General features: G+C 40.2%; 1 protein-coding gene across 1 annotated transcript; it reads left to right on the forward strand.

Annotated features, from left to right (window-relative positions):
• Positions 1-25687, forward strand: SMCO2 (single-pass membrane protein with coiled-coil domains 2). Its single transcript, XM_066363276.1, is given in 11 exon segments — positions 1-129; positions 801-901; positions 9007-9101; positions 10160-10179; positions 12217-12249; positions 15998-16066; positions 17090-17182; positions 17184-17263; positions 25556-25591; positions 25593-25623; positions 25625-25687. Coding segments are annotated over 11 exon segments (750 nt in total).
• Positions 25688-26025: the final 338 nt, after the last annotated feature.

A 26025-nucleotide genomic window follows, 5' to 3' on the forward strand; every position in this document is an offset into this window, starting at 1 on the left:
ATGTTGGAGCTGGAGGCTAACCATGACCAGAGCCTGCAGAGTGGACAGGATGAACAGGAAACACATCATGTTCAACGTGAGGATCGTCAAGTGTCCATGTCTTTGCAGTTTTCAGAGGAGAACATCCTTAAACCATAAGCCTTGACATATGCAAGAGGGAACATGTAATAATGTGTTGGGGAGGGGAGAATGAAATTTAGGAAATTTAGAAACTTAGAAAAGCCCAGAATATTTAAGATCCATACACGAATGGAACCATGACACACTCATGTGCACAAGCAATGGACTACATGTTCCAGCAAGAATGCAGAGTAGGGCATTTTTAAGGAGACAGAACCATATCACTCAGATAATTTTCTAGTTGTGAAAAGTATTATAATTATCATTAAAATATATTGTTAGGGCCTTATAGATCCTTTCCCTATTGCATACGTCTTTGTCCTCCTGAGATGCCACCACTATCCTGAAACCAATACTTAACATTCACTGTATGCAGGGAAATTAAAAATAGATCTTTTTAAAAAGAACTAAATATAAAATAGCCTTTATCTTCTCCAGCCTTGTAAAGATCTGCTAAAATGGACAGCAGATAAATTCCCATACTTCTTTCTTGAGATCTAATTGCCTATCTGGCTTATTTTGGTGACAAAAAAAAATGAATAAGCAAATCAACTTGCCATTCAAAGGAAGAGGGTTTTGGGCCATCTGAGATTTTCCCATTTTCTACCTTAAAATTGATCGTAATATTCCTGGAGGAGGCAGGAGAACATGTTTTTTCCAGCTGAACCTAGAATACATAGATGGGTTTTCAAGTGAAGGAACTTTTTGCTGATCACATTGGCTAGATGAAGAAAATTAACATTATGCAAAAAATAAACCTAACAGAAAACACAGTGAAGAGGTAATTGTAGAGTGCAGGGGTTGGTCAGAAAATAACTAAAATTTTCATAGCCTCAGAAAATTTAGAAACTCTGGGTTTAAGGTAGTCAAGTCTTTAGGCTAAGTATATAGAGTCTATGATTAGAAGTTAATGTCACACCTGTCAGAATGGCTATCACCAATAAATCAACAAGCAGTAAGTGTTGGGGTTGGGGGGGATGTGGAGGGAAGGGAGCTTTGTGCACTGTGGGTGGGAATGCAGGTTGGTGCAGCCACTATGGAAAGCAGTGTGCAATTACTTTTTTCTTTTTTTATTGTGTGTGTGTGAGAGAGAGAGAGGGAGGAAGTGAGAGAGATGAGAAGCATCAACTCATAGTTGCAGCACTTTAGTCGTTCATTGATTGCTTCTCATATGAGCCTTCAACTGGGGGCTCAGGCCAAGCCAGTGACCCCTTGCTCAAGCCAGCGACCTTGGGCTCAAGCCAGCAACCTTGGACTTCAAGCCAGTGACTTCTGGGCTCAAGCCAGCAACTCTAGGATCGTGTTGATGATCCAGTGCTTAAGTCAGAGACCCCACACTCAAGCTGGCAAGCCTGTGCTCCTGTTGGATGAGCCTGAGCTGAAGCCAGCAACCTTAGCGTTTCAAACCTGGGGCCTCCGCATCCCAGGTCAACTCTCTACCCACTGCGCCATAACTGGTCAGGCAAGTGTGTGAAATTACTTCATAAAATTAAAAATGGAACTGCCTTAAGACCCAGTGATTCCACTTCTGGGAATATATCCAAAGAAATTTGAAAGAATAGATGTACCTCTATATTCACTGAAGCATTATTTGCAATAGCCAAAAATTGGAAGCAGCCCAAGTGCCCCTTTGTAGATGACTGGATAAAAAAGCTGTGGTACATTTACACAATGAAATACTACTACTCGACCATAAAAAAAAAAAGGGAAATCTTACCTTTTGCAACAATATGGATAGACCTGGAGATTATTATGCTCAATGAAATAACCAGTCAGAGAAAAACAAGTACTATATAATTCATTTATATGTGAAATCTAATGAACCAACTAAACTAACAAACAAAATAGAAACAGATTCATAGATACACAGAAGAGACTGACAGCTGACAGAGGGGAGAGGGGTTGGGTGAAAAAGGTGAAGGGATTAAGCAAAAAACAAATAAGAAAAACCCTCAGAGACAGACAACAATATGGTAATTACCAGAGGGAAAGGAAGGTGGGAGGAGGTGGAGGGTAGGTGGGGATAAATGGTGATGGAAGGAAACTTGTTGGGGTGATGAACACACAATACAATATACAGATGATGCATTATAGAATTGTACACCTGAAACCTGTATAATTTTATTAACCAATGTCACCTCAATAAGTTTAAATAAAAATAATGAGTATATAAAAATGTATTGCTTTCTCTTAAAAAAGTTAATATCACAAAATCTTAAAGCTTACATCAAAGTTATTTGCATCTTTGCTCTCTCTTAAGGGAATGAATTTCCTTAATAGATGTCAAAGGGAGGTCCTCAATGGTCCTTGAGTTTTTTTGTTTTGTTTTTTTTTTTGTATTTTTCTGAAGTTGGAAACGGGGAGGCAGTCAGACAGACTCCCGCATGCGCCCGACCGGGATCCACCCGGCATGCCCACCAGGGGGCGATGCTCTGCCCATCTTGGGGCATCGCTCTGCCACAATCAGAGCCATTCTAGCGCCTGAGGTAGAGGCCACAGAGCCACCCCCAGCCCCTGGCAAACTTTGCTCCAATGGAGCCTCGGCTGCGGGAGGGGAAGAGAGAGACAGAGAGGAAGGAGAGGGGGAGGGGTGGAGAAGCAGATGGGTGCTTCTCCTGTGTGCCCTGGCTGGGAATCGAACCCATGACTCCTGCATGCCAGGCTGATGCTCTACCACTGAGCCAATCGGCCAGGGCCTGGTCCTTGAGTTTTATCCAGTATTTAAAAAGATCCAACCAGTTCTACATAAAAAAATATTAAATTATATTTGTGTGATGCATATCTGAATTTAAGTACAAAGTTTTTAGATAAAACAAAAAATAAGATTGCTGTTTCTCTAATCACTGGTATAAAGCGAATAAACTTTGGAGTCAGAGGGACCCAGGTTTGAATCCTGACATTGACATTTCTTGGGTAAGTTAATCAACCTTTTCTAATTCTTGACTTTCATCGTCTACAAAAAAAGAAACTAATGACAGCTACCTGATTGGTTTCTTGTGGGAATTAAACAAACTACTTATAGGTAAAGAACGTAATACATTATCTAGTACACCAGTGGTCCCCAACCTTTATTGGGCCACGGACCGGTTATTGTCAGAAAATATTTTCACGGACCGGCCTTTAGGGTGGGACGGATAAATGTATCATGAGACCAAGACAAGTGTCAAGAGTGAGTCTTAGATGGATGTAACAGAGGGAATCTGGTCATTTTAAAAAAATAAAACATCGGGCCCTGGCCGGTTGGCTCAGTGGTAGAGCGTCGGCCTGGCATGCAGGAGTCCCGGGTTCGATTCCCAGCCAGGGCACACAGGAGAAGTGCCCATCTGCTTCTCCACCCCTCCCCCTCTCCTTCCTCTCTGTCTCTCTCTTCCCCTCCCGCAGTTGAGGCTCCATTGGAGCAAAGTTGGCCCAGGTGCTGAGGATGGCTCCATGGCCTCTGCCTCAGGTGCTATAATGGCTCTGGTCGCAACAGAGCGACACCCCAGATGGGCAGAGCATCGCCCCCTGGTGGGCATGCCGGATGGATCCCAGTCAGGCGCATGCGGAAGTCTGTCTGACTGCCTCCCAGTTTCCAACTTCAGAAAAATACAAAAATAAATAAATAAATAAACAAACAAACAAATAAATAAATAAATATAAAAATAAAACATCGTTCAGACTTAAATATAAATAAAACGGAAATAATGTAAGTTATTTATTCTTTCTCTGCGGACCGGTACCAAATGGCCCACGGACCGGTACCGGTCTGTGGCCCAGGGGTTGGGGACCACTGTAGTACACAATAAATAATAAATACAAGCTACTCTTAGAAATAAATTTCTCTAGACTTCTGAACCATCCTACCACATTCCAAACTCTTTCCTACTGCAGGGCTACTCCTCTTCTAGACATTTTCTCACTTTTCAGTTAAATATCTTCACATGAAGTTAGACATCACCAAGCCTTTCACTTAAATATCTTCTCTCAGAGGTTTTCTCTTGACCATCCTATCAAAAATAGCTCTTCATTTCTTCCAAAGCAAACTAATATTTGTTTTTTAAAACAGTCTGTGGTTTTCATTCAAATCCTATACATTAAATTTTCTTTTCATTTTAAAAATTAAGGCATAATTTACATAGTAAAATTATGTCTTTTATTGTATGGTTCTGCGAGTTTTGAAAAATGCATATGGTTGGCCCTGACCAGTTGGCTCAGTGGTAGAGCGTCGGCCTGGCATGCAGAAGTCCCGGGTTCGATTCCCGGCCAGGGCACACAGGAGAAGTGCCCATCTGCTTCTCCACCCCTCCCCCTCTCCTTCCTCTCTGTCTCTCTCTTCCCCTCCCGCAGCCGCAGCGGAGGCTCCATTGGAGCAAAGATGGCCTGGGCGCTGGGGATGGCTCTGTGGCCTCTGCCTCAGGCGCTAGAGTGGCTCTGGTCGCAACAGAGCGATGCCCCTGAGGGGCAGATCATCGCCCCCTGGTGGGCAGAGCGTCGCCCCCTGGTGGGCGTGCCGGGTGGATCCCGGTGGGGCGCATGCGGGAGTCTGTCTGACTGTCTCTCCCCGTTTCCAGCTTCAGAAAAATACAAAAAAAAAAAAAAAATGCATATGGTTGTATAGCCACCAGAGTGAAGACATAGAACATGTTCATTGCTCACCAAATCCCTCACGCCGTATTATTATTAAGTGCTCTCCCCAGGCTAAGCTGCTGGTGACCACTGACCTACTTCCTGTCCTGCAGTGTTGCCTTTCCAGTCTGTCACATAAATGGAATTATGCAGTATGCAACCTTTTAATTCTATCTTCTTTCTCTCAGTCTAATGCATTTGAGATTCACCCATGTTGATGCATGCGTCGGTTGTTTGTTCCTTTTTGTTGCTGGATAGTATTCCATTATATAAATATGCCACAGTTGATCCATTCACTAACTGAAGCATGTTTAAGATTTTTGGCAATTATGAATAAAGACACTATAAAAATTTCCCCCCAATTTTTGGCTATATGTAATAATTTTTTTTGCTTTTTCCATGTAGATTTTAGAATCAGCTTGTCAACTCTGCTGTGATTTGTATTAGAACTACCATTAATCTATAAGTAAGTTTGAGTAGAGTTAATATTTTGGCAATATTGACTTCTCCAATACATGAATAGAGTATATCTCCCTATTTATTAAGGTCTTTGATTCCTTCTATCAGTGGTACATAGTGTTTGGTATACAAACATTTTAGATTTTATTAGATTTATGCCTATGTATTTCATGTTTTTAGTATTATTATAAATGGCACTTTAAATTTTTTAATTTCTAATTGTTAATTGCTATTATATAGAAATACGGTTGATTTTTGTATGTTGACCTAGTGTCTTGTGACCTTACTAATCTCTTTTGTTAGCTCCACTAAGTTTTTATAGGTTATTTGAGATTTTCCACACAGATAACTGAATCATTTGCAAATAGAGACAGCTTTATATTTTTCTTTCCAATCTGTATGCCTTTTACTTCTTTTTGTTGCCTAATTGTATTGGCTAGAATACATCCATACACTCTAGTGCAATGTTGAATAGGTGGAGTGACAGCAGACAGTAGTCCTACCTTGTTCTCAATCCTATAGGAGTGTGATGTTATCTGGGGGTTTTTTTAGATAGCCTTTCTCAAATTGAGAAAGTTTCTCTTATTTCTAATTTACTGAGATGTTGTTGTTTTTTTTGGGTTTTTTTTTTCCATTTTCATTTTTCTGAAGCTGGAAACAGGGAGAGACAGTGAGACAGACTCCCGCATGCACCCGCCCGGGATCCACCCGGCACGCCCACCAGGGGGCGATGCTCTGCCCACCAGGGGGCGATGCTCTGCCCATCCTGGGCGTCGCCATGTTGCGACCAGAGCCACTCTAGCGCCTGGGGCAGAGGCCACAGAGCCATCCCCAGTGCCCGGGCCATCTTTGCTCCAATGGAGCCTTGGCTGTGGGAGGGGAAGAGAGAGACAGAGAGGAAAGCGTGGCGGAGGGGTGGAGAAGCAAATGGGCGCTTCTCCTGTGTGCCCTGGCCGGAATCGAACCCAGGTCCTCCGCACGCTAGGCCGACGCTCTACCGCTGAGCCAACCGGCCAGGGCGAGATGTTTTCAAAATCAGAACAATCTGAGCTTTTAATAGCTTTTGATGCATCTATGAATGATCATTTTTTAATTAACATCTTGACATGGTGGATTATAATGACTAATTTTTGAATGCTGAACCAGCCTTGAATTCCCAGAGTAAGCCGCACTTGGCCATACTATCTTGTTCTTTTTATATATTGTTGGATTCAGTTTACTAAAGTGGAATTTTTAATGTATGTTAATGAGAGATATTGGCCTACATCTTTCTTTCTTTTAATGTGTAGTATTAGTATAAAAATAATACTTGGCTCATAGAAAAAAGTGAGATGTTTTCCTACCTGTTTTATTTTCTGGATGAGTTTATGAAGAACTGGCATAATTTATTCCTTAAATGTTTGGTTGAATTCACCAGAAAGCCATATTGTCTAGAGATTTCACTGTGGTAAGATCTTTTTTTTTATTATTATTCCTTGAGAGAAGGGGAGGCAGACAGACTCCCTCATGCACCCTGACCAGGATCCACCCAGCAAGCCCCCTATAGGGCAATACTTACCCATCTGGGTTGTTGCTCCATTGCTCAGCAACTGAGCTCTTCTTAGTGCCTGAGGCGGAGGCCATGAAGCCATCCTCAGCACCTGGGGCCAACTTGCTCCAATTGAGCCATGGCTGCAGGAGGGGGAGAGAAAGAGAAGGAGGAGAGAGAAGGATGGAGAAGCAGATGGGTGCTTCTCCTGTGTTCCCTGATTGGGAATCGGACCCAGCACATCCACACACCAGGTTGATGCTGGTGGAGCCAGCTTGCCAGAACTCTTTGTGATAAGATTTTTTAACTCTTTTGCACTACCTCTTTTTTTTTTTTATAAGTGCAAGGCAGGAAGGCCAGACAGACAGACTCTCACATGTGCCCCAACCAGGATCCACCTAGCAACCCCTGTCTGGGGCTAATGTTCTGCCCATCTGGAGTGGCTGCTTCGTTGCTCAGCAACTGGGCCATTTCAGCACCTGAGGTGAGGCTTTGGACCCATCCTCAGTGCCTGGGGCCAACTGTTCATTCAAGCCATGGCTGCAGGTGGGGAAGAGAAAGAGAGACAGAAAGCGGAGAAGGAGGAGTGGAGAAGCAGATGGGCGCTTCTCCTGTGTGCCCTGACCAGAAATTGAACCCAGGACTTCTACACGCCAATCGATGGTCTACCACTGAGCCAACTAGCCAGGGCCTCTGCTACTTCTTTGTAGACACAACCATTTACTTCCTCTCCCCCATTTCTAACCCCTGGCAACATCAAATCTGTTTTCTACAATTATGCTATCTCATGAATATTCATAAATGAAATCATGCAATATGTATTTTTTTGAGATTGATTGTTTTCATTTGGCATTATTTCTTTGAGGTCCACCAGGTTGTTGCATGTATCAATAGTTCCCTCCTTTTCATTACTGGGTAGTTAACCATTCACCTACCAAAGGACAATTGTGTAATTTCTAGTTTTGGTCTATTATGAAAAAAAGCTCCTTTGAACATTCATGTACAACTTCCTGTGTGAAAATAAGTCTTAATTTCTCACTTGTCCAGGCATGAAATCACTGGCTCACATGGCAAGTCTGTTTTTAGTTTAGTTTTGACAGGAACTGCCAAACTATTTTCCAGAGTACCATTTTACATTCCCACCACCAATGCATGAGTAATTCAATTTCTCCGCATCCTCATTCTCACTACCATTGGGTGTGATCACTATTTTTCATCTTATGTAACTTACACGTGTAGTGATATCTCATTGTAGTTTTAATTTGCAAATTTCTTTTTTTTTGTTTGTTTTTTTTGTTTTTTTGTATTTTTCTGAAGCTAGAAATGGGGAGAGACAGTCAGACAGACTCCCGCATGCGCCTGACCGGGATCCACCCGGCACGCCCACCAGGGGGCGATGCTCTGCCCCTCCGGGGCGTCGCTCTGTCGCGACCAGAGCCACTCTAGCGCCTGGGGCAGAGGCCAAGGAGCCATCCCCAGCGCCTGGGCCATCCTTGCTCCAATGGAGCCTTGGCTGCTGGAGGGGAAGAGAGAGACAGAGAGGAAGGAGGGGGTGGGGGTGGAGAAGCAAATGGGCGCTTCCCCTATGTGCCCTGGCCGGGAATCAAACCCGGGTCCCCCCCATGCCAGGCCGACGCTCTACTGCTGAGCCAACCGGCCAGGGCTTAATTTGCAAATTTCTAATGCTGTTGAATACCCTTTCATATATTTATTTGTCATTCATCTATTTTCTTGGTAAAATTTCTGTGCATGTCTTTTATTCATTTTCTAATGGGAGAGTTTGTTTTTTTAATGTTGAGTTTTGAGAGGTTTTCATATATCCTAGCACTGTCAGATATGTGAGATGCAAATCCATTTAACAGTCATTGTATAAGCAAAAGTTGTAAATTTTAATGAGGTCCAGTTTACCAGTGTTCCCTCTTAAGGGTAGTTCTACTGGTATCAAGTCTAAGATCTCTTTGCCTAGTCCTAGGTCCCTAAGGTTTTCTGTTTCTTTTCTAGAAATTTAACTACGGTTCCATTTTAATAATTTTAATTTTCTTCTCCTATGTCTAGTCAGGTCTTACACTTCTTTACTATTACCTAAATTATTTAGAGTGTTTTTACTTTTTAAAATTGCATTTATGCCTTCCCATTTCAACACAATCACTACCCAAGAGTCTTCTGATATAGGAATGGGATTTTATTTTTTAAAGAATGAAATTGATCTTTCTTTAAAAAACTAGAAAAGATTATTTGTTAGGTGATTTTTTTCTTAGTCCACAGACTTAGCCCATATCTTGGTATGTTTGCAGCTTATTAAATGAAGTGATGTCCTAAAAGGGCCCAATTGAAAATCTGGAGTCACATCAGGACTTTGACCCTGGTCAGGGGAAAAACATCAAGATAAGTTGGAGGCGTGGAAAGGACAATCTGGGAGCTTATGGGAGACTCTACCACCTCTTGTATTGTTTAACAGGTCATAACAAGAATTAAAACCCATCTTCTGTCATAGGAAGAATGCTATCAAGTGGTCAGTTCTAAACACCTTTCACCAGGGTACCATTCTTCTATTCTTTAATGACATAACAGGCTAGACTTTGAAATTCTACCTAGAAAATTAGACAAATTTGGTGGGTTTATATCTTGATGTTCTCTTAAAATAATAATGAGTACCTTAAGGGAAAAGTCTTCTTCATCTTTGGATCTCAGCACTTAACAGTACAGAGAAGAGAAGCAGGAAACAAGTATTTGTGAACTACCTCCTTAGGATATAAGAGGTATTTGTGCCTATCTTTGTTTTCTTCATGAAGAGTTCTTGTGTTGGTTTTCATTATCTCCAAAGTTTTCTCATTGTTTTGTCTGCTTAAATTTCTTACTCTTTTCTGAAAAGGTTTAATTTTTAATTTTTCCTGTTATAAAGAGTCATAGAAGGTTATTAGGAAAGTAGTGATCAACTCTGGAAGAGAATTAGACTTTAGAGCCCTGACTGATATTTTTTTCTACTTTACTACAAGCCTTTTCAAGAAATTTTTAAAGAAGGGAAAAGTCTGTGTCTAGCTTCCCCATTTTTATTGAAATTGCCACCCTCTGCTTTACTTTAAGCCAAACAGTTTAAATTAAGTGAATTTTGGAAGAAGTAAAGGAGAAACATCTCTTTTATTATAGAAAGGTAATGTACTATTTAGGCCCCTTACATATTAAAAGCCATCCGCAGATCAACACAAATCTATCACCAAGGAAAAAATTACTTTTAACCGTGACTTGGTCCAACATTTTAAAGTAGCAACCTCATTTTGTGCTAGTTCAAAAGTCAAGAGTTTTATTTCACTATCATTGGGCTTTGGAAATTGCAAACTATGGAAAGAGGAAAGAGGACAAAAGTCAAGAAATATTCTGCCTTACAAAATTTCCTCTAAAAGCCAGCTGCATTACAGGAATGTGGATTTCAGCAGGAGTGAGGGCTAGGAAGGATGAATATCAAAAGAGTGAGGAAAAAGATAGGTCAGCACAAAAATAAATGAAAGTGAGATTAAAAAAACAAACCAATAAAGGCTTGGCTCACATGAAGAGGAAAGACATCTCAAATATGTGTGGAGATTCTCTCTGGAGTTACACAGCTGTGTAGGTACTTTAAAAAAAATAGGCAGAAACTTAAAAAAATTAAAAACAGCCCAGCTACCTACTAACTGATGTGTGGTTAAATCATAACACATGTTGTATCACGGAATACGACTCGGCAATAAAAAGAAATGGCCTTCTTATTCCTCCAACAACATGAATGAATTTCAAACTCATTATTCTAAATGGAAGAAGCCAGACTCAGAAGATTACATACTTTATTACTTCATTTATGTAACATTCTGGAAAAGACAAAAAATAGGAACAGAAAATAGATTAGCGGTTGCTGGAGCTCTTGTTTGGGTAAAGGGAAGAAGAGATTGGCAAAGGGCACAGGAAATCTGGAGTGAGAGAGAAATATTTCATACCTTGTGATAGTAATGATATGACAGTATGCATTTGTCAAAATTCATAGAATTGTACACTTTTAAGAGGTGAGTTTTACTGTATATAAATTATAACCTCAATAAACATGACTTTAAAAAATTAACCCAAGTTCTGTCTTCAGTAGATCTAATGGCTGGTGGGAAAGCCTGCATAAAAACAAATGTAGTAATTTAATGAATAAGAAACTTTAAATATAATTGTTACAAATGCAAAATCAATAAGAATGTCTGTCAGTTGACTCTAGTGAAAAGTGAACCTTGTTAGAAACAGATATGGGAAGAGCAAATAAAGTTTGGGGAAATTAAAGGAGAAATACATTAATGAAGTTTTAAAATATCATATGAATTGGCTTATTTATTTTTCATGAAGAAATGGAATGACTCAGAAAGTCATAAAAAGGAGAGAAGGGAAATTTGATAAAAGAATTTAAATACACACACACAAACACACACCTGAAAAAATGTAGAAGATCTTTAAGCTAAGAAAAGGCCTTTCAGGTGGCTTTTGAGTATTGCCTGCTATTGGGCCCCCAAGTCCATGAAGCTTTCTGAAATCTTAATATGAACATCTAGACTTTCAGTGAGACTGACTCCCATCTCAGTTACCTTTGGTAAGTACTGTGGAAAGATATTTACTGTATAAACAAACTAGGACACCAAGTAAATGGTGAGTATTATATCACAGCTCTTTTCTAAATAATTAAATCCCAGTTCAGGGATTGGTAGGAAATGAACTTGATAAAGAAAGGTAGACTATACATTCTCTATAGCTGTTTGAGGGCAAATATTCTTATTACTGGTATCCAACCAACAAATGCCAAGCTCAATAGACTTTTACATAGGATGTGGCCAATAATATCTTGTTGATTTTATTTAATATTGATTTTGGTGATCAGCACCTAGAACAGTAGCTTCTATTAAATCTCAAACTTTATGATCATGAATTAGCTTTCTTCTGAAAATCATTCGTTTTGTTTCAGTTCCATATATTATTCTTTACAACTTTTGTTTTATGCTTTCTGTTTTAAAGGAGAAGATCATGGAAATTAAAAAGCAATTAGGAGCCTGACCAGGTGGTGGTGCAGTGGATAGAGCATCAGACGGGGATGTTGAGGACCCAGGTTCGAAACCCCGAGGTCACCAGCTTGAGCGCAGGCTCATCTGGCTTGAGCAAAGCTCACCAACTTGGACCCAAGGTTGCTGGCTTAAGCTCAGGCTCACTAGCTTGAGCGCGGGGTCACTGGCTTGAGCATGAGATCATAGATATGACCCCATGGTCACTGGCTTGAGCCCAAGGTTGCTGACTTAAGCCCAAGGTCACTGGCTTGAGCAAGGGGTCACTTGCTCTGCTGTAGCCCCCTGGTCAAGGCACATATGAGAAAGCAATTAATGAACAACTAAGGAGATTAAGGAGCCACAATGAAGAATTGATGCTTCTCATCTCTCTCCCTTTCTGCTTGTCCTTATCTGTCCCTCTCTCTGTCTTTCTCTCTGTCTTTGTCATACACACAAAAAAAGCAATTAGGAGAAATAGATAACAAATTCATCTAGGTAATGATAAAAATGGTTTTATAATTCAAGACGGAAAACAGTTCTTCAAAGAAATCTCAAATTTAGAGAATTTTAGTGAATGGGATCTAAAATTCAATGAAAGATAGAATTTTATATCTAGAAGGAAATTTACTGTCATTAATCTATACTCTCATTTTCAGAAGAGAAAAGCATAACTAAGAAATATGAAGTGGCCCTGGCCGGTTGGCTCAGCGGTAGAGCGTCGGCCTGGCCGACGTGCGGGGGACCCGGGTTCGATTCCCGGCCAGGGCACATAGGAGAAGCGCCCATTTGCTTCTCCACCCCCGCCCCCCCCTCCTTCCTCTCTGTCTCTCTCTTACCCTCCCGCAGCCAAGGCTCCATTGGAGCAAAGATGGCCCAGGCGCTGGGGATGGCTCCTTGGCCTCTGCCCCAGGCGCTAGAGTGGCTCTGGTCACGGCAGAGCGACGCCCCGCAGGGGCAGAGCATCGCTCCCTGGTGGGCAGAACGTAGCCCCTGGTGGGTGTGCCAGGTGGATCCCGGTCAGGCGCATGCAGGAGTCTGACTGTCTCTCCCCGTTTCCAGCTTCAGAAAAAATACAAAAAAAAAAATACAAAAAAAAAAGAAATATGAAGTGATTGTCCATATTTCCAGATGAAAAGAGCCAGTCTTATTCTTGTTCTTTTATTAAAAATATAAATAAATATATGTACCATAAATATATTAAAATACTCTATATTTTAAACATATAGACACAAAAATTTAAAAGCAACTTCAAAAACTAAGTACAACTTTATTGTATAAGCTATAATTCTGGGAAATAGTCAATTATAATATTTGAAACACAAATTATTTTTGTAGGGTAGCAAGCTATTTAAATCCTGAGTAGTTCATTGAAAAGAAAACATAAATGTCAATAAAAGTATAAACATTGTGACTCACAATAGTTAGAAATAGAAATTTAATGAGAAAGTAATATATATAATATGTATATTATATATATATATATATATATATATATATATATATATATATATGTACAGTGTGTCCGTAAAGTCATGGTGCACTTTTGACCAGTCACAGGAAAGCAACAAAAGACGATAGAAATGTGAAATCTGCACCAAATAAAAGGAAAACTCTCCCAGTTTCATACCTGTTCAGTGCAGTTCGATGTGGGCTCACACACAGATTTTTTAGGGCTCCTTAGGTAGCTATCCCGTATAGCCTCTACAGACTCATCACTGACTGATGGCCTACGAGAACGGGGTTTCTCCACCAAACTGCCGGTTTCCTTCAACTGCTTATCCCACCGAGTAATGTTATTCCTATGTGGTGGCGCTTCGTTATAAACGCGCCGATATTCACGTTGCATTTTGGTCACGGATTCGAATTTAGTGAGCCACAGAACACAGTGAACTTTCTTCTGTACTGTCCACATCTCTGGCATGGCTGTGGGCTGCTCTGCTGTATACACGGTGTTACATCATCATCGCACATGTGCACATGCTGCCACATCACCTACAGAAATTGGGAGGGTTTTCCTTTTATTTGGTGCAGATTTCACATTTCTATCGTCTTTTGTTGCTTTCCTGTGACCGGTCAAAACTTTATGGGCACCATGACTTTACGGACACACTGTATTTTTTCTTTTAACAAAACTAATACATGTTTATTTTAGTAATTAAAATATTATATCAATAGAATGTTTTCATATTTAAAAATGAAAAATAATTCCACATACTCAATGATAAACACAGTGAACATTTTAGTATATTTATATTATTTCAAAACTTTCTATACATATATTTACATATTGTCATTTTATTTTATTAAAATTTTTAAATTTATTAATTTGAGAGAGAAAGAAACATTAATCTATTTTTTCACTTATTCATGCATTCAATGGTTTCAGACCGGGGTTCAAACCCACAACCTTGGCATATTAGGATGATGCTCTAACCAATTGAGCCACCTGGCCAGGGCTACTTATTATTATTTTATTGCAATTATATTATTTTTCAACTTGCTTTTTTTCACATACCATTTTTTTTCTTTACAAACATTCTATGCCACTAGATGTCAATTTACCTTTTCACTGTTTATATAATGCAACATTTGAGTTTTAGATTACATTTATTTTGTTGGATATTTGGGTCTTTATAATCCATGTTTGTCATTACAAACTATGCCTCAGAACCCCATATCCTTGCTTGCCTTGGCAAGTGCTTCTTTAAAAATCAACTTCTAGGCCCTGGCCGGTTGGCTCAGCGGTGGAGCGTCGGCCTGGCGTGCGGGAGACCCAGGTTCGATTCCCGGCCAGGGCACATAGGAGAGGCGCCCATTTGCTTCTCCACCCCCCCCCTTCCTTTCTGTCTCTCTCTTTCCCTCCTGCAGCCAAGGCAGCCAAGGCTCCATTGGAGCGAGGATGGCCCGGGCGCTGGGGATGGCTCCTTGGCCTCTGCCCCAGGCACTGGAGTGGCTCTGGTCGCGGCAGAGCGATGCCCGGGAGGGGCAGAGCATCGCCCGCTGGTGGGCAGAGCTTCGCCCCTGGTGGGCGTGCCGGGTGGATCCCGGTCGGGCGTATGCGGGAGTCTGTCTGACTGTCTCTCTCCATTTCCAGCTTCAGAAAAATACAAAAAAAAAAAAAAATCAACTTCTAGAAATGGTACCTCTCTCTATAACCCATCTTCTTGAATCCCAGGACACTGTTCTTCCTGCTATAGCTCTGCTTTTCAAGTTATGCTGCAAATATATTGTTGGATGATTATTTTACATATTTTAAAACATTTTACTCCTGATAGGTGAATTGGCATCCACGCCTTAGAAGGTAATGGTTTGCTTTCAGCCCTGTCTTGACCTTACAGATAGAAACCAACCCAAACTATCTGTTAATCTCTACCTGACAACCTGTGGAAGATGTGGGAAGGAAAGAGGAAACACAGATTTTAGGGAAGGCTCTGTTGCTAAACCTTAAGGCCCAAAAATTAAACTAACATAATGAGAATTTATATTTATACGTTACACATTTTTAAATTATTTTTTGTCTTTTTCTGAAGTTGGAAACAGGGAGGCAGTCAGACAGACTACTGCATGCGCTCGACCGGGATCCACCCGGCTTGTCTGCCACGGGGCGATGCTCTGCCCATCTGGGGCGCCACTCTGTTGCAACCAGAGCCATTCTAGCGCCTGAGGCAGAGGCCATAGAGCCATCCTCAGCACCCGGGCTAACTTTTTTGCTCCAATGGAGCCTTGGCTGCGGGAGGGGAAGAGAGAGAGACAGAGAGGAAGGAGAGGGGGAGGGGTGGAGAAGCAAATAGGCGCCTCTCCTGTGTGCCCTGGCCGGGAATCAAACCCGGGACTCCTGCACACCAGGCCAACACTCTACCACTGAGCCAACCGGCCAGGGCACATTTTTAATTATTTGAAAGATATATAATTTTCTTTTCTTTTTTTTTCTCAGAAACACACTGTTTCTCTAATTCGAGTTTGGTGGACGATTTTTAATGAGCGAGAAAAGAGCAATAAAAAGAGAAAAAGATGATTTATAATGATCAGCTGTTATATAAATTTATACTTCTAAAGCATTGAAAATAATTTTAGTAATCTTTGGTTATTCCTCCTGCAATTTACTATGATTACACTATGAATTTGCTCTAAGAGTAAAAGTAAGTTTCATTAAAGCCACTTCACAACTAAGGGGTATCAAAATGAGTGAGGTTTTATTGTATAATCCAGAAGAATATAATTTCTATTTTACTCCAAATTGCAGATATCTTTTCAAGCAGATGCCTGTAATGAAGGTCATGAATTAAAGGGGAAACTCGTTGAACAAATAAAGGTAAAATTTTAGTTATACAAGTTTAAATAATAATAAAATAAAATATCCACTAGATAAACAAACTGAATAAATATGGAGGTGATTCTTTCCCTAGAAGTTGAGAATGCGTTACATACTGATCTCTTTCTAACCTTATTGCCACCCTCTTGCCCTTCTGGCCTTCCAGCTTTGGGCCAACAGAACATCTTGCAGCTCTGACGTCCGCCGGAGCTCACACCCTGGGCTGCTTCCACATCTCCATCTGGAGCTTATCCTCCACGTACACATACCACCCAGTCTTGAAGACTCAGCTCAAATGTCTGTTCTAGACCTGCCCTAATCTCCCTTAGCCAAGAAAATGACTCAATTTCTGAACCCTTCCCACTAATCTTATACATGAGATAAATGTAGATGAATGGGTAAATGAAACAATGAATGAAGCAATCAACTTGTCAGCTGCTCAGAGGTGCCTAATCATCCCACTCTCTGGAGTTGATGTCCATCACCAAACCTCAGCTATTGTCTCGTCACCTTATTTATTTTCTCTTTAGCATGTATCTTAAACTACAATAGCTAATGTATATATGTACTTAGTTGTTGTAAACACACATGTAATTCCTTGTCTGATTGGTTTTAAAAAACAAATGCACATGCAATAAAATGCATAGTCCTTGTTTATTTTGTTAGCCACCATATCCTAGAATAGTGCCTGATAGAAGTCACTCAATAAATATGTTCTACTAGATAATCAAATTGAATAAATTCTGTACAAGGATCATTATCATCCTACATGAATAATCCAACAAAGATTAGCATGTGGGTTTTGTTTAGGTTTATACCATGGTGCTAACTTACTCTGTGGTTATGTCTCTTTCTAATAGGTGAGTGTGCCTGCCAATGACCTCCTCAAGTGACTCACATGTGATTTGCAATGTGCGCCCCTGAGGTGTTCTAGAGAAAAGCACTCTGCATCATCTACAATAAGACTGGCAGACATCTAGAATCTTTTTTTTTTAATGATAGTTAATTGTTCTTTTTTCCCAGAGCTGCTACAAGCACATGACTATGCTGAATACAAAGCTGGGAATGTACCAAATGCAAGAGTGGAATACAGACTCTCAGAGGCCTGAAGAGCTGGTACGGAGGAGAGGAGCCCCTGCCTCTTCAGGCTCCACCACCCCCTTTACTGCAGAGCTCTCCTCCTTGTATTACAATGTGGTAAGTCAAAGAAAGGAGTTTTGGGGGCTGCACAGAGGTTCTAATATGTATGAACTATAGTAAGATTAAATTTCTTCAAGTGTTAATAAAAATTTGTTTCATCTTCTTTTACAAATTGTGTTACATCTTATTTTATAAGTCATAGGATTTTCCTGACCAGTGGATAGAGTATCAACCTGGGATGCTAAGGTCCCAGGTTCAAAACCCTGAGGTCGCTGGCTTGAATGGGGGTTCATCAGCTTGAGTACAGGCTCACCAGCTTGAGCATGGAGTTACTGGTTTAAGCATGGGATCATTGACATAATACCAAGGTGGCTGGCTTGAGCAAGGGGTCACTGGCTCGGCTATAGCCCCATGGTCAAGGCATGTATGAGAAAGCAATTAATGAATAACTAAAGTGATGCAACTACAAGTTGATGCTTCTCATCTCTCTCTCGTCCTATTTGTCTGTCTCTCTCTTGCTAAAAAAGAAAAAAAAAGTCATAAGATCCTTCTTATTTTATAGATCCATTGTATGAGCTATACAGATATAGATATATATATTTCTTATTGCTTTAGATAACCATGTGTACATAAATTTTAAGGATGGTGTCTGCAACTGTGATGCAGCCTCCGCCACTAAGAAGCGTGCTTGCTAAGCACATTGGGAAACCTTTGTTTGCTGAACAGGGTACCCCCTCCTGGTACAGTATTGAAGACACAGTACTGGCAAATTCTGACTCTTGGAATTCCTTTCTGGAGATGCCACACCATCATATATAGCCTGAGTGTATATACTTTTAATTGTTTATCCCCAGCCACCAACTCAAGTAGCATCTTCAGCTCCCTCTTTTGTGTGTATACTGTACCTTGCATGTAATCCTGACTTAGAGCCCACAGCATATTTTTGCAATTAAATTATTTAAATCTGTCTCCTAATTCTTCATGGGCTACTTGAGGGCAGGAATTTTTGTTTTAAGATTTTATTTATTTTAGATAGAGGAGAGAGAGAGAGAGAGAGAGAGAGAGGGAGAAAGGCAGGGTGAGGGAAGAGTGAGAAGCACCATCATAGTTGCTTCTCATATGTGCCTTGACTGGGCACAGTTGCTTCTCATATGTGCCTTGACTGGGCAAGTCTGGAGTCTTGAACCGGCAACCTCAGCATTCCAGGTCCATGCCTTATCCACTGCACCACCACAGATCGGGCAGAGGGCAGAAATTTTGATCATTTGGGGACTTAAATGATAAAAAATTTTTATAATGCTCAAAGGAAATTAATAAATGAGGAGTGATGTCAATGAAAATGGTAAAGACCCCAGAAATTTATTCCTCTATAAAATCAGTGAGAAAACTGGGAAAAAAAATTGTCAGAATCATTTTTTTCACAACCCTGTAAATGAAGGATCCCAGTATTCAGAATAGATAAAGAACACTTACTACCCACCCGACCAGGTGGTGGTGCAGTGGATGGGGCATTGGACTGGGACACGGAGGACCCAGGTTTGAAACCCCGAGGTCACCGGCTTGAGCGTGGGCTCATCCCACTTGAGCATGGGGTGCTGGCTTGAGCATGGGATCATAGACATGACCCCATGGTCACTGGCTTGAGCCCAAAGGTCACTAATTTGAAGTCCAAGGTTGCTGGCTTGAGCCCAAGGTTGCTGGCTTGAGCAAGGGGTCACTTGCTCTGCTGGAGTCCTCCCAATCAAGGCACATATGAGAAAGCAATCAATGAACAACTAAGGTGCCTCAATGAAGAATTGGTGCTTCTCATCTCTCTCCCTTCCTGACTGTCTGTCCCTATCTGTCTCTCTCTCTGTCTCTTTCTCTGTCTCTGTCACACACCAAAAAGAACACTTATTATATAACAACAAAAAGGCAAACCACCCAATTTTTTTAAATGAACAAAGGAGTTTTATAGACATTTCTTCAAAGAGGATACACAAACGACCAATAAGCACATAAAAAGATGTTCAGGCCCTGGCTGGTTGGCTCAGTGGTAGAGCGTCGGCCTGGCATGCGGAAGTCCCGGGTTTGATTCCTGGCCAGGGCACACAGGAGAGGCGCCCATCTGCTTCTCCACCCCTCCCCCTCTCCTTCCTCTCTGTCTCTCTCTTCCCCTCCCGCAGCTGAGGCTCCATTGGAGCAAAAGATGGCCCGGGCGCTGGGGATGGCTCCTTGGCCTCTGCCCCAGGCGCTAGAGTGGCTCTGGTCACGACAGAGCGACGCCTTGGATGGGCAGAGCATCCCCCCTGGTGGGCGTGCCGGGTGGATCCCGGTCGGGCGCATGCGGGAGTCTGTCTGACTGCCTCGCTGTTTCCAACTTCAGAAAGATACAAAAAAAAAAAAAGGATGTTCAACATCATTGGTCATTAGGAAAATACAAATCAAAATCACAAGATGCCACTTTACACCATTAAGATAAATATAATTAAAAAGACAGACAATAACAAGCATGCGAATAATTTAGAACACTCAGATATTATTAGTGAAATTGTAAAATGGTGCAGCCACTTTGAAAACAGCTTGGCAGTTCCTGAAAATGTTAAATATAGAGCTACCATATGACTCACTTCTAGGTATACACCCAAGAGAATTGAAAATATATCCACAAAACACCTGTACAGCCCTGGCTGGATAGCTCATTAGAGCATCATCTCAAAGTGCAGAGATTGCTGGTTTGATCCCTGCTCAGGGCACTTACAGGAACAGATCTATGTTGCACGCATGCTCTCTCTCTCTCTCTCTCTCTCTCTCTCTTCCTCTTTCTCTAAAAATCAATAAATAAAAAAATTAAAAACACCTGTACATGAATGTTCATAGCAGCATTATTCATAATATTTAACAAGTAGAAATAATATAAATACCCATCAATTGATGAATAGGTAAGCAAATGTGGTATATCTATACAATAGAGTATTTTCAGCCACAAAAGAGAAGAAACTGCCTGACCAGGCAGTGGCGCAGTGGATGGAGCGTTGAACTGGGATGTGGAGGACCCAGGTTCGAGACCCCGAGGTCGCCAGCTTGAGCATTGTCTCATCTGGTTTGAGCAAGGCTCACCAGCTTGGAGACCCAAGGTCGCTGGCTTGAGCAAGGGGTCACTCGGTCTGCTGTAGACCCTGGTCAAGGCACATATAAGAAATCAATCAATGAACAACTAAGGTACCTCAAAGAAGAATTGATGCTTCTCTTCTCTCTCCCTTCCTGTCTGTCTGTCCCCATCTGTCTCTGTCACAAAAATATAAATTTAAAAAAATCTTTTAAAAAAAGAGAGAGAAAACTATTGATATATAACATAGATGACCCTTGAAAACATTATGCTAAGTGAATGAAGTCAGACACAAAGGCAACATACCATATAATTCCATTCATATAAAATGTTCAAAATAGTAAAAACCCATATAGATAGAAAACAGATTAGTGGTTGGCAGGCCTGGGGTTAATGGAAAACAGGAAGTGACTGTTCATATGGACAGGTTTTTTGGGGGGAGGTGATAAAAACTTCCTTGTGATGATTGCACAAGCTTATAAATATACTAAAGGTCACTGAATTGTTTAAAAGATAAGTTTTGTGACATGTGAATTATACCTTAAAAACAAATAGACATGACTCTAGCTGGTTGGCTCATTGGCCCAGTGTGTGGATGTCCTAGGTTCATTTCCTGGTCAGGGCACACAGGAGAAGCAACCATCTGCTTCTCCACTCCTCCCCTGCCCCATCTCTCTCTCTTTCTTTCTCTCTCTTTCTTCCCCTCCAGCAGCCATGGCTCAACTGGTTCGAGCATGTTGCCCTGGGCCCTGATGATGGCTCCATGGAGCCTCTGTCTCAAGTGCTAAAAATAGCTTGGTTGCATGCATGGCCCCAGACGGGCAGAGCATTGGCCCCAGACAGGAGTTGCTGGGTGGATCCTAGTGGGGGTGCATGTGGGAGTCTATCTATCTCCCCTCCTCTCACTTGGAAAAGAAGAAAAATAATTTTTTAAAAAATGAATATCTTTTGATTATCATCTAATTGTGTTATAGGAACAGATTATAACTCAGTTGAGTGGGCCATCTTCCATCACATCATTACATCATAGCTAAGATTTCTCAAAACTTAGACCAATCTCTTATCAGAGAACTGGAAATCTACTAGTTCCACTGAACATATTTACACATTGTCTTTTTGAGGAGGTGTATCTTGCAGAATTAGTCTACATTATATATCAGTTTTCCTGATTTTAGCTTCAGAGGGAGGCCTCTTCTTAATATTATCCCCAACCCTTCAGTTCCCTTGTATATCTTCCCTATGCAATCACCACAATAATGTAAACATTTTGGAAAAGATAAAAGATTTTATGCACATCAAGGCTTGACAAATAAATAGCCAAATAAATAAATAAATAGAGTATTCATATGTCAAAAGAATTTTGTTTTGTTTTGTTTTTTTGTTTTTTGTATTTTCTGAAGTTGGAAATGGGGAGGCAGTCAGACAGACTCCCGCATGCGCCCGACCAGGATCCACCTGGCATGCCCACCAGGGGGCGATGCTCTGCCCATCTGGGGTGTTGCTCTGTTGCAACCAGAGCCATCAAAAGAATGTTTTTATTCTTTACAAAATATAAATTCAAAATAACTAAAATTATTAATGATACTAATTTGGGTTTCTATACAGGTAATATTATAAAAAAGGCTTATTTTGATTTAGCAGCTATAATGTTTTGTTAAGAAAAATGTCTGAGCCTTTTAAGGTAAATACTATATACATCATGTTCTTTTATTTGCTTAATAATAGAAATTTTTAAAATTTAAGATTATACCATATTGTCTTGTAAATAAAAATCAAACGATTCAGTAGTGTCAAAAAATAAAAATGAATCCAGCCATACCTAGAATGTTCACCATAGGAAAGAAAACTGAAGGATACACTCTAACAAAAACAAACAAACAAAACCAACAAAGCAAAATAGAAAAAAGAAAGGATGAATGAAAAGAAGAAAGGAGGGAAAGAATAAAGAAAAAATATTTAGATGATTATGTAAGAGTGATGATATTATAGTTTTTTAGTTTTCCAAATTATCTATAATTTAAAAATTATTTTTCTCTTAAAAATGAATGTTAAAATGTGTTTCTTTAAAAATGTTGCAGTTTAGTATTTCCAAAAATGACTAGTTTTGGAAGTTAGGAAGCACTGAGGAACAAAATTTTTGTTGCATCCACAAAAACACTTGTTCTTACCTAATTCGAGTGTGCTGATCTCAAATCTGACGTTAGTTTTTCTGTGTAAGCTACAGTTTTTTTGCAATTCAAGATTTTAGGTTCTCATCATCTTATTGTAAAATTTTCAACATTTTAGTTTAACATAATGAAGTAGAATGTCTTCTTGGGCATGATCTTTGTGAAAATATAATAATTTATATAATGCAGTAAATACACTAATACACTAAAACAGGCATCCCCAAACTATGGCCTGTGGGCCGCATGCGGCCCCCTGAGGCCATTTATCCAGCCCCCCGCCGCACTTCCGGAAGGGGCACCTCTTTCATTGGTGGTCAGTGAGAGGAGCACTGTATGTGGCGGCCCTCCAATGGTCTGAGGGACAGTGAACTGGCCCCGTGTGTAAAAAGTTTGGGGACCCCTGCGACTAAAAGATATGATTGCATCAGAATTTGTCTACAATTTTGAAATAGAACATATTAAAATACTTATTTTAATCATAAAATTTGCACAAAACTTATTTAAATTCTATTCAGGGAAAAATTTGTGTTGGTAGCTCTTGCGTTTGTGTACTTGTTGAGGACAATCTCATTTGATGCTCCAGCAGTAGTCTGCTCATCACTAACAGCTCCAAGATTTTTGGGAAACTTATCAAGGTGACTGTTCAGAAAGTGCATCTCAATGCTCATGTTACATCCAATGTCGTGGAAAGCCAATGGCATCCTTTGAACTAGAAGTTCATAGTTTTCTGCTTTTTTGTTACCAAGAAAGTTCTTTGTCACTGCCACAGAAGACTGCCATGCTGCTTTCTCCTCCTTTATCATCTTCCTGGCAAATTCTTCGTCACGTATGAGGGTTCAAATTTGAGGTCCATCGAATACACCTGCTTTTATCTTCTCAAAAAACAAGGCAGAGAAAGCAGAAATAATATGTGGAAAGCATTCACTTTCTCTATTCAAAGCTTGAACAAACTGCTTCATTAAGCCAAGTTTGATGTGAAGTGGGGGAAAATGATCCTGTCTTGATCAACTACAGGTTCATTCACAATATTTTGCATCCCTACTTCCAGAGCTTCACGTTTCGGCCACTTCTTCTGTGTCCAGTGTTTCTCCTGAGCTCGTCTGTCCCACAAACACAGAAAGCAAGGATACTTTGTGAAACCTCTCTGTTGTCCTAGCAGGAAATTTACCATTTTAAGATCCACACAAATGATCCAGTTATGCTCCTCATACTTCAGAAAGTCGAGGACAATTTTTATGTCATTCTTACTAAGTCATTCAGTTTGGGTTGGCTAAACTGCTGAGGGGTTAATGACTCCTTGGCATCAGAAGAAGACCCTTCAGATTCTACAACCATTTTCTCATGCATTATCAAAATACACTTGATCACCATGTTCACTTTCTTCATCCTTAGAAGAAATAAAACCATTGAAAACTGGAACCGGGAGTGTCTCAGAGTGTGGGATACGTCGTATTACTGAAGGAATATTAGGATATGAGATCATATGCCATTTTTTCTTGCTGATGCCCTTTGTATGGATCAGACAGAAATAACAGTCACTGCTGTGGTCCTTAGGTTCACGCCAAACCATGGGAATACCAAAAGGCATTCCTTTGCGTTTTCCTTTTGTCCAGTTGTGAAGCATTTCCTCACAATTATGACACACAATATGAGAAGCCCAATTCTTGTCTTGATCACCAAGGGGAACTTGAAAATAGGCAATATATGCACGTGTCACAAATGATGAAATATTGCGCCTTTGACATTGAAGTGTGTAACAGCCACATATAACAGAATGTGTCAGGCTATTCTTACATTTACGCCCACTTGAAGAAGCCACGATTCAATCTTAAAATAAGAGGGTGTTTTTTATCAGATAATAATTTTTTACATTTAAAAACAACTATAATTATGTAAAAGTGATGTTTGTAAAACATTAATTGCCTTGCGGTTATGTTCAATCCAAGAATCGTTGCCCTTTAATTCCAATTTAAAAACCAATGCATGCCAATAACTGTAACAAAAATAAATTAAAATTGCATAAAAACTAGAGCATGCACCAAAAAACAGATTTCAGATTTGGAATCAGCGATGCAGAAATATATAGAAACAGTTCTAAAACCTCATGCAATAGAAAATGAAAAAAATTTGTTCCCCAGTGTAATGTTTATTTACTCTGTATGCTCAGTAGTTAGTTGTTTTTATTTTGGTAAGAAAGAACAGATCTAGCTTTAGTGCTGCATGAAGTCAGGACATCTCTGCTTCATCTTAGTGGCCTGCAAAGCCCCTTTTCAACTGAGTAGTTAAAGAACATTGGCTCTTTAATAAATGTGTGAAGTAGAAGCAATTATTTGTATAAATACCAAGAGATAGGCAGTGGTGATAATGACAAGAAACTTGACTCAGCTTTATAGAATCCACTGAGTTGGGTTACAAAACAGATCCACAGTGAGCTTTAATTGTATACTATATTTTCTATTCTGAAATGTATTACAGATGGTAATTACTTACAGGTAACTGGATTATCTGTGACATTTCTTCTTAATGTTTTTCTGGATTTTCCAGATCTTCTACCCTAATCATATATTGCATTTATAATTAGAAAATACTGCAAAGAAGACTTAAAAGCAAATAAATAAAATACATCCTAGGTACAGCCCAGAAGGAGGAGTCCTCAAAGACTTGGAAAAGCTTATATTACTCTATAAGGACAAGTCTGATGCAGGGACAAAACTGGTAATAGAGATGGCTGAATTCCATTTGTCACATTGTATTTTGTGTGCCAAGGGAAATCTAATTGCCCTGTGCCTTTATTTTCTCCCAAATAGGTTCATATACCTCATAAGTGAGGTAAAGATGGTAATAATCTGTGAGAAGAACATTTCGGAGGAAAGAGCCCTGTAATATTGAGGGTTTCATTGTTTCATGGCTATAGAATCTTAGAATTCCAAAGCCAGTCCTAACATGAACTTAAGTGCTCATCTATTCCAACCTCCTTTTGCAGACATCAGTAACTTATTAAGTTACAGAGCTACCTGGGTAGATGAGCCAGAAGTCGCATCAGTGTGGTTTTCTTCCGAATGTTCTTAACACAGATGTTTTCTTTCCTTGTAGAAAATGTGCACTAAAGCTTTTCATCATGTTTTATGTCCACCTTCACTGGGCTTTCATGTTAAATACTATTTTTTTGATGCTACCTTTATCTTTGAAAGAGTGCTCCCTACAATGCTTGGGTGCCTTTCTTAAACTTAGAAGTGGAAGATTTGTTACCTTCCCAAAGACACAAGTTGCAGTCACTGTACTGACTTTCTCTCCAATGAAATTCTGGCTGTTTTTGTATTATGGTAATTAACTTATTATTTTTATAACTACTATAGGGTTTTGGCAAAGAACATTGTAGTCATGTGTAAATTGGTTGATCATAGGACAGAAAAAAATGTACAGTTTCTCTCTACCCTTAAACGCACAATGACTTCCTGAATCATTCCACACATTGAAAGGTTTACTTGCCTGACCAGGAAGTGGTGCAGTGGATAGAGCATTGGACTGAGATGCAGAGGACCCAGGTTTGAAACCCTGAGGTC

Source organism: Saccopteryx leptura, chromosome 2 (genome assembly GCF_036850995.1).
Source record: "Saccopteryx leptura isolate mSacLep1 chromosome 2, mSacLep1_pri_phased_curated, whole genome shotgun sequence".
Classification (NCBI taxonomy): Eukaryota; Metazoa; Chordata; class Mammalia; order Chiroptera; family Emballonuridae; genus Saccopteryx; species Saccopteryx leptura.